General features: G+C 46.8%; 1 protein-coding gene across 3 annotated transcripts; it reads right to left on the bottom strand.

Annotated features, from left to right (window-relative positions):
- Positions 1-405: 405 nt before the first annotated feature.
- LOC117884066 (ATP-sensitive inward rectifier potassium channel 12) lies at positions 406-11,750 on the bottom strand. 3 transcript variants are annotated; one of them, XR_004647475.1, is made up of 3 exons: positions 10,362-11,750; positions 6,788-6,849; positions 406-630 (listed from the first exon to the last, which is right to left on the bottom strand). XR_004647475.1 is itself a non-coding variant. In XM_034784159.1 (2 exons), exon 1 carries the CDS (start codon positions 11,702-11,704, stop codon positions 10,391-10,393), a length of 1,314 nt encoding a protein of 437 aa, XP_034640050.1. In that variant the 5' UTR covers positions 11,705-11,750; the 3' UTR covers positions 406-630; positions 10,362-10,390. The 3 variants fall into 3 exon arrangements, 1 of the variants encoding a protein (XP_034640050.1); XR_004647474.1 differs by having other exon boundaries at positions 6,788-11,750; XM_034784159.1 differs by lacking the exon at positions 6,788-6,849.
- Between the last annotated feature and the right edge of the window lie 3,950 nt (positions 11,751-15,700).

Raw genomic sequence — 15,700 nt, 5'->3', positions numbered from 1 at the left:
GATGGGAGCCAAAATCGATAGAAGACAAAGGAAAGACTCCCGTCTGGATCAGGCCCTGGGTCCTTTGTTCTATGTGTACCGATAGTGGTGCATGAATAAATAGCACTAGACACTTACTTGAAGTCGGGCTGTGATCTAGGTCGGAAGGTCCATGGGCAGGGTGGTGATTAATAGAAAATGGATAAAACTTCTCCGCCTAGTCAGTGTTTAAGCAGCCAAACAGGCCTTGATTGTTGAAAAGGTTTTCTGGTGGTGTAATTAATAGCCCCAAATGCCTCTGCCCGCCATGTAACAGTCATTTGATCAGCAATGTAATTAGATTCTTAACCCTCAAAACTTGTTGAGGGGTCACTGGACTGAACACAGACGCTTCCTATTAGCATATTTAAGAAACCACCACATGTATAACAGCTAATAGGCATTTAATTTATTTGCTGGGGCCACGGTGCTTGGCAAGTTGGATGTGGTGATAGAAGTTCTTTTTGTCCACTCACTCGTGAGTGACAATAGGGGGCACAGGTTGTCTCCTACAGAACAAGAACCCCATCCTTCTTCAAAGGCTCAATCTCTTCCTTTCACCCATGTTCTCTGATATAAGTCATCTAGCCTCCCAGGCATATCCACGAACATCTGTATTGGGAAAACAAAAAAGAACCAAACAAGGACTCAGTGGATGTGGCTGCAAAAGATATGCATGAGCCTGCCACTCCCACATCAACCCATGTGCCGAATGCACACGCACACCCCCATCCGCTGTGGAAACTTGGAATTGAACATGTAAATCAGGTGTTTCTCCAGTTAAATTAACTTCCCTGCCTGCTAGGAGTCCGAACCAGTGACTAGATGTGCAGTTACCCAGCTTTTGCCGCTGCTATAGGCATCTTTCGACTGGTGCATCCACTTTGGAAAATGGGGTCCAGGTTTAACCCACCAGGACCCAGAAATGTAGCGTTAAAGTGAAATGCAGAGTGTGTTTGCAGCACATTTGCTTCAATAGGTAAGTCGTCCCCATGCCGCGGAGATACCTGCTCCAACCCAGATGCAAGGGGACGAGTTGGGTCCAAAGTGTGAGCTTCCTCTGGGGCTTTCCTGGCTTCTGTGCTATTAAGACAGGTGTTTATTTATTTGGAGTTAGGTTTTTATAGTGCAAGCGACTTCGTTATTCATTACGATTAAATAGAAAAGCAAACACTCAGAGCGCCGGCCCCAGAGCTCTTTGGAGTGGATGTTTGCTTTGTTGAAGGGGGCCAGATCTGAGGCTGAAATTCTCTGTTTATCCACAACACAGGTACAGCACCGGCCGTCCTGAACGCTTCTCCCCTTCGGGGCTTCAGCGTGCAGCTGTTTCGTTGACATAGATTCATTCGCAGAGTTTAAAGCCCAAAGCGACCATTAGATCATCTAGTCTGACCTCCTGGCTATCACAGGCTATCACTACATTTCACCCAGCTACCCATGTACTGAGCTTGTCTTTGGCTAAAGCGTCTCTTCCAGAAAGGCATCCAGTCTTGCTCTGAAGAGGTCAAGAGATGGGGAATCCACCACTTCCCTTGGCAGTTTGTTCCAGTGTTTAATCAGCCTCACTGTTAACAATTTGTGCCTATTTTCTAATCTGAATGTGTCTGGCTTCAGCTTCCAGCCATTGGTTCTCACAGTGCTTTTTTCCGCTAAATTAAAGAACCTTTTAGTAGCCAGTATTTGCTCCCTAGGAAGTTAGTTAAAGACTGTAATCAAGTCACCTCTCAGTCTTCTTTTTAATAAGCCAAACAGTCTGAGTGCTTTACATCTCTCGCTGCCAGGCATTTTCTCCAGCCCTTGAATTGTTTGTGTTCTTGGTCTTTCTGTTGAGGTGATCAAAAGGTTGCTGATTAGAGCCAGCTGTTGGCCCTGGTTTTTCTAATGCTCAGAGCTCTCTACTAAGGAACTGGACTGAAATCACCAGGCTACCAAACAAGCAGCCATCTAAGCATGTTGACTTTTGGACACTACTAACCTGGTCTGGATTCAGATCTCAGACCTATTTGGCAAAGGCTCCAGATCAAATCAGCAACCCCTGTGCCCTCCGGCCCCCAAAAACTCATGTACAAGAGTTAAGAGGAAAACCCAGAATGGCTGACCCAGTGTCGTTGTGTCCACCATGTAATAAATTTCTATGTATTATTTACTTTCTAGCATATTTCCCTTCTGTTGCTAAAGGATCTTGAGAGCTTTCATGTGAGCTCAAGTCACGTAACATCCTTTCATGGAAGCAGTGCACTCTGAAAACAGCTCCCACTGGAATTCAAGGACACTTCAGACAAATGGTCCCTTGATGCTGCCATGTGGGACAATGAATATTGTTGCTCTGGAGAAACTTTTGGATAGCGATTTGGACTTGGCCATCTTCACAGCTGGGCTATTTTTGTTCTGGCTCAATACACATTTCCCAATCTCCTCTCTGCTTCCACATCTTTTCCTCTTAGTACGGAGACCCAGTCTATTGTAGGTTCTCTTCTGTGTGTTTCAGTAGCGTCTCTTTGTTGGCACTGTGCTGCCTTTCTCCGCCCTACTGATTCTTCCTGTGACCCCTTCCCTGTGTCTGCTGAAAGTGAGGGAGATTTTTAACCTTCCAGCAAGATGGAAAGAAGAGTTGGCTGAAACTCTTTTCCCTGTTGTTTTGTAGGGCCCGATGCTGATCTCACGTCTACAATGGCGTAACCACATTGACGTCAATTGAGTTACTCCTGATTTACACCAGTAAATGAGACCATCGTTGGGCCTTGGGGTTCTAAAGATCTCTTAAGCCATGTCCCATTTTTACAGTCTCCTAAAAAGCTTAAAAAACTTAGAACGTCATGTCCCAAAAAAAAATTTCATCAGCTTCCTGTCATCGAAGCTTGACAATGCTCCGCCCCCACCCCAAACCCAGCCCTTGAAACTTTGCTATCTCAATCAAACCAGCAAGTGGATAGATCTGTTCAGCTCATGGGGATTTTCTGTTTTGTTAGCACAAGCAAGTCCCTTTTAAACCCTTAGCTGCTCTCCCGTGAACCAGATCCATCACCTCGGAATGCCAACTTTCCATTGAGAGATCAGTGCTTCAAGCAATCACTGGGCTTTCTACTACGACAGAGAGGATGCAGGGAAACCTCGCCATGAAGAGCTTAAGATACTTTCTTCTTTCTTTGCTCTTGCTGGCTTGATGCTCTTCATTTTAACGTCCTACTGATCAGCATAGCTTGCCCAGATCTTTGCTCAACGTCTGACCAAGTTTGCTGCGCATTTAAATTATATATGTGACAAGTAACAAGGTAATAAAATATATTTAAAATATGATACAACCAGACAATTTTTTTATGAACTTTAAAATATACAGCATATTTTAAATAGATCAAAATACATTTATTACATATTTAGATTATTTTCTCTATGCTATTTATATCTTTTGGATACTTTTATATTTATATATATTTAAAAGAACAAGAAAATTGGCCAGTTTTGTCGCATGAAATACATTTTACTTCTCTATGTATATTGTCACATATATCTCAGATATATGTGCCATGAAACACATAACAAACAGTGCTGATGGAACCGATACAGATATGCCCAGAAAGCCCAGCAACGTCTCTAACCACTATATATAAAAACAATCCTCCAAGAATGGACTCTATCACCACTTAATTTTTATTTTCCAGGAAGCAAATGCTCTCTGGCAACTGACCTGCCTGAGCATACAGTATCTGATTCTCCAGCGCCTGGTACCTTGTCTACACGGCACAGCAATGCTCATTAGAGAGGTGTGAATTCTAAAGAGCAACGTGTTGCACACTAACTGGCCTATCTGACTCTGTTGGTGTGCATTGAAGTTCGCATTGATGTAGTACTGTTGAAACTGTACTACGTTAACATGCCTTAGGGAACATTTACTGCATGCCAGCAGGGTCCACACGGGCCAGTTAGTGCATAACACATTGGTGCGATTTACAATTCAGATCCCTCTAAGTGCGCATTGCCACACCGTCTAGACAAATCGCTACACCAGTGCAAAGTGAGCATCAAATGCCTCCAGGTCAGAATGGTGGGATTCTTCACTCACTTTGCACTAGTGAGAGTGACTCCACGAGGCTCAGTTGTGAATCAGGGCACTGGAGAATCAGTTCCAGATTTCATTGTCAACTGGGGACCATTAAAGCACTAGCCAAAGGCAGCGAGATCTTGAGAAAACTTCCACTTGGCTTTTCAGTGTACACACACACAGGCACACAGACAGTGGAGCAGAGAAACGGCAAAGTGAAAGACAACTAAGCTCTTTTCAGAACAGAAGAACATGAAATTCAGCGAATTCTCTCTGTGCATCACCATCTGCCAGTTGCGCTCTTTGGAGGAAAATGGTTCACGATGGACCAAATCAGGATGTTCCTTACTCGTTCCTTGCTCAGGCAACGCTCCCATTGATGTCAGCTTGAGAAGGCATGAGTAAGTGCTTCAGGAGTTGGCCCTATGGCTCTGATTCACCCATGGCATATTCACAGGATGAAGCAATGCACTTAAGCAGGCACCTAACTTTAAGCACATGCTAAAGCACTTTGCTGAATGGGGGACTCGAAGAGGATTCTGCTCTGACAGCTATTAGAAGATGGGCCTAAAACGAATATCCAGATCTAAATACACCTGACATTTTTGAGAGTTTGGGTTCCCTAGACCCAAACCCAAATCCACATTTCACAACTGAGCTTTAATTCTACAACCGGACAGGCCGCACCCCAGATCCCAGCATCCCTGAATTGCGAGGGGTTTGAGAGGCCTATCTCTGTTACACACGCTCTATAAACGCACTCCTCCCATCAGCGCTCCCTTTTGAAGTGCAAGGAAAAGAGGAGCGACTCTTTTGGTCTTCAGCACAAGTGAAAAGAAAAGAGCAGGAAAGTTTAAAAATAAACACATTTGTTCTGCCTTATTAAAGATAGAAAAGGTGGCTTTGAATTCGTCTCCTACAAAAGGTTTGAAGGTCAAGCAGGCACCGAATCTCAAAAGGTTACAGGTAAGTGATTGTCCCAGCCCCAAAGACTAAGTGCACTAGATTAAATAAGAAGCAGCTAAGGCTTATCATGACAGTTTCCATTCCCTGTATGCAAGCAACAGCTGAATCATCTATCATTTGGAGAAAGCTGGGCTAAGAGTCACCCAGAAACTACCCAAGGAGGGAAGGGAGACCTTCTGCCAACCCCTGGGTGGGAGGATGGGGATTCAATTTCCCCTGTGCCGTTCTTCTGCAAAGCCTCAGGGTGTAGCTGTATTTGAGGAAGCAGGGAATGTGCTCTTGAACCAGGGATCTTAGGATAGAGACCAGTTTCTGCTTTCACTAGTGCAACCGGATTGACCTCACTGGAGCTGCACCAGCGAAAATGAGAGCAGGATCTGGCCCAGGGTCCCAGCCAGCCAATCAAAATGATTCCTTTCCAAAGGAGCTGTTACTTATGTAGGTTTGCTCGAACCCTGACTAAGGGAGGGTTAGTTATATACAGATGGGATGGCAGAGAGGACTTGGTGGGTCTTTTCCATCTCTGACGTTAAAGATTCTCTGAGGACCAAGAGTCACATCAGGGAGTTAACTAGACATAACTGGGGTTTTAAGCTTCAAGGAAATGGCTGGTAGGTGTTCTGCCTACCCACCACTTCACCTGCTCTGCTCAAAAAGCCCTTTCCAGAAAGGTGTCGGTCTCTGGTTGGCTATGAAGGTCTCCTACTTGTCCCTGAACTCAGGAAATTAAACACAAATAAACAAACAATCCCACACACCAACCAAAGAAACACAAAGAGCTTGGCAGAGATTGGCTCAAACATTGTCCAATCACATGGAGAATCCTGTCTTGCTTGGCCTGTCAGGAAATCCCTGAGTCGGGCTGAGATTTGTGTGGAATCCAGGCTGAAGACACCAGGACTGAAGTTGATAGAGTATCTCTTCACATGGCAAATTCTGCTTTCGATGTACCCGTACCAGAGTAACTCCGTCCAGTGACTCCTGACCTATTCCACTTCAGCCCTGCAGTGTGGTGTCACACCCCTTTCAGAAGGCCACGCCTTTTAAAGGCAACCCCCCGGTTCATTAATGGGTTGGCCACACCCACCACCATACCCAGGACCACCCCTTTTAAGAGCAAAACACTTTTGCATGAATGGCTTGTCGACACATACAATGCGCACGAAGAGCGCTCTTAGTCTGTAGCCGGCTCATTGCATTGCAGGCTTCTCGACGGTGGGGGAGATGGTCCTCTTTACAAACGTCAAATACCCAGACTTTGTTTGGCGTCTTTTCTTTTTGAGTGTTTGCGTTCTGCTGCAATAATACTGTTTGTTAGCCTAGAGGAAACTGTAGGGACATCCTTCTATTGCTCCCTGATAGTTGTAAAAAGACTGATCAACCATAGCACTCACAGTTAGGCAAAAAAAAAAAAAAAAAATCTATACATTATGTAACAGCACGTTCCATCTCTAGAACTATACATTATATATAACATTACTCTCCAGAGCTAGTGCTTCACTAGCGAGATGTTCGGGGTAGGGGGCGTGTGAACAAGACTGAGGAAAAGTCTTTGAAATTCAATTCACTAGGGCTGCATGGGTTTTCCACAAGCTAGTTCACATCCTCCTATGCAGTAGTTTAAAAATACATATGTATATATTATTCTATTCTCCCAGGTGGGACTGTACAATTATATAATTTTTTTTTTTTTAAAAGCAATAATTTACTTAAAGACATCTCTATTTTTTTTCTCACTTTTCAGTTTTATATACAAATATTTACCGTGATATATATTACGAAAGGAACCCGACAGCAGCAAAGTTGTGCATCTTTCTCAAAAGAACCTAAAGCCACCCAAAAAAAAAGCATTTTAGAAAAAAAGAAAAATAAATAAATAATACCCGCAAGAAAGAACCTTGCCCTCCCCTCCCCCATCCCCACTGTTGCTCAAGAAGCAGGCACCAAAACTGTCCCTCGAATCAGAGAAAGGAAGTTGTGTGGTTCAGCTGGAACCGGGCAGGGAAGGGGGTGGGATCACATCTACATTTTCTGCCTTAGAAACACAAAAAAGTTATGCCTCTGCCCTGGGGCTTCGCAGGGCAGGTGTGACTATATCTCTAGGCAGCCATGCCCATCTCTGATGGTGTGTCCATATGCTCCAGTTACACCGGGGACAAATTCTCAGCTCTGAAACATTTTCAGAGCACTGGACAAACATCGCTCATCCTGCACTGGCATATACTGATTCAGAGTTCCCATGACATCAGTGACATCGCAACAGTTGCCAACTCTCCATTCCTGTCCTGAAGTCTCCAGGAATTAAAGACTCATCTTTAATTAAAGATGGTGTCATGTGATGAAACCTCCAGGCAGACGTGCAACCAAAACTGGCAACCCTACCACTGCAGCATGGGAGACCGTCACATGAACCAGTTAATCTTTCCAATCTCCCCTCTGCAGCGCTCTGATTTTACAGGTGGAATGAGGGAGACATATTAAGAGACTTTCCCAAGGCCACGTGTCAAGTCCTTTGCAGAGCTGGGATTAGAATTCAGGAGGCCCATGCGCTAGGCCAGCCGAAAATAGTCACAGCAGTGCTGACATTTGTCAAGGAGAAGCAGATGCTTTCTCCCCCCTTCCCCCACAGAGCAGGACTGCACATCATTTAGAGGAAGCCAAAAATAAAGCAGCCCCTTGAGTGAGTAGCATGGAGCTTTCAATCACTGCTGGAAAGGCTCACGGACGCTGGAAATGGTACCAGGCCGACTTGGAGGAAAATTCCCCGGAGAGGTAACCTCTGTATTGGTGACCCCTCCTGTTCCTTAGAGCGAATTGTTACCATCCAAGTTGCACGTTCCAGCCAGTGCTTAGAAGGCAGCGGTACAGGAGGGCCCGTGCAGCACTCTGGCTTGAGAAGCAGGTCTGCTGAGGAAAAGGTGGGAGCTCTCTCTCGAGTCACAGGTGGTCTGAGCACAGGACTAATCCTGTCTCTGACACCAACTCCCGCGGTGGCCTTGAGCAAGTCCTTTAACCTCTCTGTGCCGCAGGGGATGACAATACTTAACTCCTCGCATGCACTGGAGGAGGCTACGTTCATTACGGTTTGCAGTGCCCTGGAAAGATAACAAGAGCTGAGTGTGGGTCATGAATGATTTGGCTGATGACCATATCTCAGGTCCTTCACCTCCCTTTCATTGCCTCTTTCGCTGATCTGGATGCTATAGCAAATGAATTGGCTAGTGGTTCTGTGCACCCACCACTGCTCTCTGTTGGCTAAAATAAAAGCTGCACAATTGTGTGTCATAGGCACTATACTGCCAATAGCTACTAGAGTTTCTCCTTTACTTGAAGTGGCAGGAGTCTGGATTTTTAGAGCAGGAGTTTCTGAGCTCTCCACTAGCTGTCACTGGGAAGTTCAGTATGTAGGAAAGTGACAGCTGGCCACATGAACCTTAGGCCTTTGGGACACAGGTAATGATAGGCCCGGTAATGATTTCATTCTAATTTGAGATGGATCCTTTCTCTGCACAGTGCCGGAGAGCCCCTGAGGTCCTTTCCCTCTGGGAGCAAAAGCTCCCACGCAAGTACAGGCATGATCTTTTGTGCCTTTTGGAATAACAAACAGCCGGTAATCAATAATAGCCTGTAATGTGTGCAGTGTGGGCCCTGTTTATTGCATATGATTTGTTCTGTGCTCTTGCTGCATGGCTGAACCCATATGGAGCGACACATGACATGCCGTAAGGCTGGAGGAAGAGCGCTTGACTAGGAAACAATTCAAAGCAGGGATTCTGGTGCTGGGGAAAAGCTGTGTACAGCTGAACAATTTTGCATCTCTAAGGCATGGGACCCCTGGTTTGAGAGTAGATAAGGTTTGAAGCAGAGAAATCATTGGTTCCCTTTTTTGGCCTTTGCACGTAGCACTGTCCAATGCCGGGGCAATTCATCAGTTACAAACATGCTCAAGAATAGAATAGATGCTAATACGAGGGAGGGCAACCAACTCCTTGTGAATTTTGCTGTGTGCAAAAGTACCAAAAAATATATATATTGCACATAGGTTTTCATGTTTAAAACAACTGAATTGTTTGCGGGGGGAGGGGGGGGGGGAATCAGGTTCACTGAAAAAAGGGGAAATACCTGACTTCAAGAACTTCCATTCAATTCTTTAAAAAAATAAACATTCTGAATGGTCCCACTGGAGATACGGAGTCAGATCCAAAGCGAGTGTAAATGTGAAGTCAATGAGATTTACACCATTTAAAGGCTGGCCCATGCGGCCACATTTCATCCTGAGTCACAACCCCACTGCCTGCAAGTGACTCAGAACAGAACGCTTGCGCCTTAGCTACTCAACGGAGCAAAGCTGATTAACCCCAAACAAGAATCCAGCTCATTTTAGCCAAAGGTGCAAAAAACAAAATATCAGTGCTCCAAAATGTTAACCCAGCGGCCACGCCCAATCCCGCCCCAGCCCCCAGATAAATATTTCCATCGGCGTGTTAATTATTATTCTTATTGTTTGTTTATCCCAGAGTCTAGTCTAGCATTGCCTGTGCTACGTCGCCAGTAATTGTGCTCCTGGCTTTCACTGCCACTGGGCTTCAGCCAGTCAGTGCTGCGACCTGGTTACAAAGCTTTGCCAGCCAATAACCAGGAGGCGGCCTGCTGAGCACCCTGGGAGTCTGCCCTAAAACAATTCATGCGGCTTCATCATTGCCTTGTTTGTTTTAAAAATATATTGACTCGCATTTTGAATGTGTGATTATTACATTATTATTATTGGTAAACAGTCTCCCGAGCACGAAGTTGACAAATTAAAACCTCATTTCCTTTCCCCCGAATTAAAAAAGGAGTACTTTACGGTACGTGTTTTCAAGTGTCGGTCTTGTGCAACTGAATCACATCTCCTGCCAGAAATATATATAATTTTTGTGTTCAGTTAAAAAAAAACGAAACCAAAAAAAGGATTTGTTTCCTGATATTTCCTCCTTTCGAACCTCGCAGAGCTCAGCTTCATGAAAATGCTTTCATTTTCACAGAGTGAAAGAAAACAAACTCACCAGCTCTCTGCGTGCAAAGACGATAGTCCTGCATAGCCCACCCCCGGTGTTCTCCCTTAGCTGTGCCACCATATTGAATCTGCTTCCAGTACGTTTTCTAATAGCTTTATCAACACTGGAAGTTCAAAACACTCTGTGGCCTGCTGTGGTTTCCTATCACAGACCGTTCAGTGGTTATTGCAATGAAACTTAAAACTACAAACAATACTAATTTCTCAAGCATTCCTATGGCACTTGCATTGTTCTGCATAATTTGAGCAGGTGGTAGGGGAAGAGATGAGAGGAAAAATAACCTCAGAACAGTTAGCGAAGGGGCCCTGGGTCATATTTCGGACTCCCTTCTATATGACCTCTGATCCAGTGCTATCGTGGCCTGAAGCCTGTCAAATTCATGCCTGTTGTCCGGGTTCAGGTCATCCAGACCCCTGCTGTCATCATCCTCTTCCTCCTCCTCCTCCTCATCACGGCTCATGAAGGCAAGCTCATTCTCGTAGCAGAAGGAGTTGGTGCTAGGGAGCAGGAATTTGTTCTCCACCAAGTCCTTAGCACTGCAACGCGGGGTTGACGGCACCTCGTAGGTTTTGTGGAAGTGCGAGTAGTCTACTTTGTACTGGTTTTTCTCCTCGAACAGGACGGGCTCAAAGCGGTGGCCCCACAGGATCTCGCTAGCCAGGTAGGAGCTCCGAGCTTGTGTCGTCATGGCTGTGGCTTCTACCATCCCTTCAAGGATCACCACAATTTCAAAGTCATCTGTTTCCAGGTCCTGGTGGCTAATTCCAAACAGCGGGCTTTCCTCATTGATTTCATGAAGAATAGTGATTGGCGACACCAAGAAAATACGGTCCAAGCCTTTGTCAAACCCAACGTCAATGTCTATTTGATCGAGGGGGATATACTCCCCCTCCTCGGTGATTCGAGGCTTAATTAATTGAGCTCTCACGTGGGCTTCCACTATGTGGCTTTTTCGAAGGTTCCCAACTCTCCACATCAGGCAGAGCTTCCCATCTCTCATGGCCACGACAGCGTTATGGCTGAAAAGTAACGTTTGGGCCCTTTTCTTGGGCCTGGCCATCTTTGCCATGATTGCCCCAATCATGAAGGAGTCGATTATACACCCCACAATGGACTGCACCACCACCATGAAGACGGCTAGCGGGCACTCCTCTGTCACGCAGCGGAATCCATAGCCGATCGTCGTTTGGGTTTCAATGGAGAACAGAAAAGCAGCCACAAAGCCGTTCACTTGAAGAACACAAGGCTTGAAGTTGTCATCCCCGGCTGGGTTTTCTAGGTCTCCATGGACAAGTGCAATGAGCCAGAAAATCAGCCCAAATAACAACCAGGAGACCAGAAAGGCAAGGGAGAAGAGCAACAACATGTACCTCCAGCGGATGTCGACGCACGTCGTGAACATGTCAGCGATGTATCTTTGAGGCTTGTCATCCATGTTGGTGAACTCAACATTGCATTGGCCATTCTTCTTCACGAACCTGTTTCGGCATTTCCGCCTGGTGTGGATCTTACCGTTCCCAAAGCCGTTGACTCCTGGCATGGTGGTCAACCTCAGCCCGTCTTCCTCAGAGGATACTATGCTGTATGCGTTGACTCGGCCTGTGCTCATCCCTGAGTCAAGCATGTAGAGAACGTGAAAGGTCTCCTGACTCCTTCTGATGTTCCCCTCCCCCCTTCCCTGTTCCCCTCCCCCCCAAATACAGCTGTTGCAGAAGAGAAGTCCAAGGCTGCAAAGTCTTTGCTGCTACTTCACCAAACAGATCCAGTGAGAGACTCTGCAATGAGAAAACAAAGACACACGTTATCATTCAGACACAGAACCAGAGCAGGGCAAAATGGAAGCAAATATGTGTTCTGCAGTGTCGCTGTATCAAACAGCTGTGTGCTCCTCCCCAGAGGCGGCTGCATTTTGGTGGTGGGTGAAGTGACTTACTCTAGCTCTTAGGCGCATTCTGGGCCTTGCCTAGTGAATTCAAAGAGAGAAATTAAGAGGTCCAAAAGACTGCTCCTTTGTACTGCATAAGTGAGCACTATAACTGGGAAGACGTTTGAGAGTCTAAGCCATGCAAACGGACAAAGACCGGTCAGCATGCATGCAGATTCAGGAGGACGGCTCTTTCAAAACTGCCTCTTCCCCTCTAGTGCTCTCTGTTTTCACACAAGAAGAGAGGAAGAGGAGAGGGAAGCCCGAAGGCCAGCATGCATTCCTCCATGAGTGTGCACAGATATTAATAAATAATCTGTAGCTCTTAGATAACACTGTTGATCAGTAGACCTCAAAGTGCTCTGGAAAGGAGCTCAGGATCATATCCCTATGTTACAGATGGGGAAACTGAGGCACAGGGTGGTCACCCAGCAGCTAAGCTAAGGATAGAACCCAGCTCTCCTGAGACCTAGTCTAGTGCACTATCCACTAGCCCACACTGTTTTCTGGAGGTGCCCTTGAAAAAGCAGCCCATCAGGTCCCATCTCATGAGCCAGACAGCTCTCTGCCCAAGCACAGCACAGCAACAAAGCCCCTGACTTCCCAAGCACCAGCTCTCGTGAGGTCAAAGGAATCCACAGGGAGCTGCCTGAACCCACCTGGCAGCCCCAGCAATTGGAAGGGGGGCGGTTGCGGGCCAACGTAATGTGCGAGTGGTTTGAGAAGGCCTCAGTGAGACGGTAGGTATCAGCAAAGTCTAATCCTGCAAGGGTCCGAGTGCCTAGAGCACCCAGTGACATGACACCTGGGGGAGGCAGTGACCGGATCAGTCTCGGAAGGAGTTTGCAGCAGTTAGTGCTGACAACTCATCCACTGGGCATGTCAACAATCAAACAGGCGCTGGCGGTGGGGCAGCACCATTCGCAAAATCACTGGGTGCTACTTGCTCTCCTGCTAATCAACAACATGGATTTGCCATGCTGCGTCAGCTCATCAAGCCGTCTAGTCCAGCACCCTGCCCCGGCCAGAGACCAGTACCGAGGATCCTGGCTGGGCACTAGCCAATTGTGCAATCAGGGCCGTCTCTGGCTTTTTTGCCGCCTCAGGCAAACAAGCCTTCCACCGCCCCCCTGCGGGGAGCGGGGGGAGAGGAGGGCGGCGAGCCCGGCCGTGGCCCCGCTCTTCCCAGCCGGCCGGAGCGCCGGGGGGAGGGCGGCGAGCCCGGCCACGGCCCCGCTCTCCCCGGGTGAGCACCGCCCCCCTCCAGGTGCCGCCCCAAGCACATGCTTGGAGGGCTGGTGCCTGGAGCCGGCCCTGTGTGCACTACAGTACACAGAGAAAGGTGGAGTGGGGGATCCTTCCTGACACCCCTATTCCCTCCAGACACACCAGTGCTCAGCTGATGCCTTGAGACAGGAACAATGTCATGGAGCTCAGCTGGCCAAGCTGTACGTGTCAGTGTTTATCTCACAGGGCCAGCGAGACCAATCGATCCAGTCGATTCCTGCAATCAGTCCTGGTGCCCGGGGATACAATGTCACAAGCACACCCTTTTCCATCACATTGTAGGCTGGGGATTGGTTGGCTGGCCCGGCATCACAGCTAGAGGAGCAGTGCCAGACGCAAGCTGCCTGTGGCTACATCAACCCATCTCGTAAGGATCCAACGATTTCCTCTGAATTGCATTTTGCGGTGTCCCGTTTTGGACCCCAGCTTTGCCAAAGAAACAGGGCACCAGGCATCTGCAGTGTTATCAACCGGCAGATCCTCAGTGGGCACCCTCAGGCAAGCCACCTGGGCTTTGCAGGTGTTGGGAGCAGTTCAGAATCAGAACAGTTTGTGAGAACCCTTGCAATGCAGACAGAGATAGCTGGGGACTGTCATCAAAATGCTTTAAAAAAAAATTCCTCTGCCTAAATCACAACACCTAGAACTATTCATCTTTAACAAAGCCTTCCAACAGCCCTATCACATCACTATTATTACACCCATCTTACAGTTGGGGAAACTGAGGCAGCCAGGCCAACGTCACCAAGGGAGTCTGTGTTAGTGTCAGGGGGATTAGAACTCAGGAGCTCCTGGCTTCTCAAATCCTACACTTATAACACACCGCTTCTGAAAAGAAGAGCAAATCTGACTATACCACTAACTGGTACGTCTTCACTACCCGCCGTATCGGCAGGTAGCAATCGATTTATCCGGGATCGATATATCACGTCTCGTTAAGACGCGATATATCGATCCCTGAACGCACTCACCGTCGACTCCGGAACTCCACCAGAGCGAGTGGCGGTAGCGCAGTCGATGGGGGAGCCGCGGCCGTCGATCCCACGCCATGTGGACCCCAGGTAATTCGATCTAAGATACTTTGACTTCAGCTACACTATTTGCATAGCTGAAGTTGTGTATCTTAGATCAATTCTCCCCCCCCCCCCAGTGTAGACCAGCCCAAAAGAAGAGGAAATCTGACTATACTACTAAAATAATTCCATACAACAGGTCTGATTCTTCTCTCACTTATACCAGTATAAGTCCATAGACCTGGTTGTAAATACTGAACTCTGATATGGTGCTTATCTTCCAGATGTCTCAAAATGCTTTACCAAATATCATGATCTGCAGCTTACAGATGGAGAAAGTGAGAAGGGAAGAAACCTACCCAAGCAGCAAACCAGTGCACAAGCTGGGGCTAGAACCCCCTTTCCAACTCCCAGTCTAGCCTCCCATCCACTAAATTACAGGGAACCAATGTCGTCATGTAATTTAGTGGAGAATCTAGCCCCGTATTTTCCTCTCCTTCTTTCACACAGTAAAATGGCACATTGCAGCTTCCATTGGACAGGAAACATGTAATCCCACTCACTATCTCCCTTTCCATCCATGCATTGGTCATGGCCTATGGAAAACTATAGAGGTAGGAATGCCTGGTCAACCATCCCTATGTAGGGTCAGGTTAGATGCAGAGATAAGAGTGTTGCTTCCTGAAAGATAAAGATATTTAATGATATTGTTACTTAAAATGTCAATAGAGTGAGATAGCATTCCCCAACCTTCTGAAAGCTGAGCTCCCATCCAGGAAAACGAAACCAAACACTCCTCCTCCTCCCCAACCCGACACATCTTTAGCATCCTAATGTGTTGTTAAAAGCCTACACAAATGGAGTGGTCACTCAGAGTAGATTGTGTAGATCTTCCTAATCTGAGCTGTCTCCTCCTTGCTTACATGCTGTGATGAGCCGTGAGACAGTTAACAATGCTGGTGTTTAAAGCATCATCATTGGCATCTAAGTTAGTGCCCACTGAAATGAACATGGTAGATCAATCCACGGAGCTACTGTTTCAGGCTCCCTGCAGACTCAGGCAGACATCACCGTGTCAGTCGCACTTGGGTCACGTTTTCAAAGTTTTCTTCTCAACCATAACAGCTAGAGGCTTTCTCTTTTTTTTTTTTCTAAAGGAAAACGGAGACCCTGGAGAACAAAGGAGAGACTTAGTCTGTGCCCCTCAGCTAATCCGATACGTCTCCCCCCAGGGGGAAGCACCCACACTTTAGGAAATGCTGAAGTAGGTATTCGTCATACCAGGAAATAAAGGGTTTTACCTAAAGCGAACGTCAATTAGGCTACTACATTGAGCTCTTGCTGCTCTATTTACTAATTATTTATACATTTCAGGAGCTATTAAAATCCTAGAAAA

Source organism: Trachemys scripta, chromosome 10 (genome assembly GCF_013100865.1).
Source record: "Trachemys scripta elegans isolate TJP31775 chromosome 10, CAS_Tse_1.0, whole genome shotgun sequence".
Classification (NCBI taxonomy): domain Eukaryota; kingdom Metazoa; phylum Chordata; order Testudines; family Emydidae; genus Trachemys; species Trachemys scripta.
The sequence above is the reverse complement of the archived record's forward strand: the minus strand, read 5'-3'. Positions and strand labels throughout refer to the sequence as shown.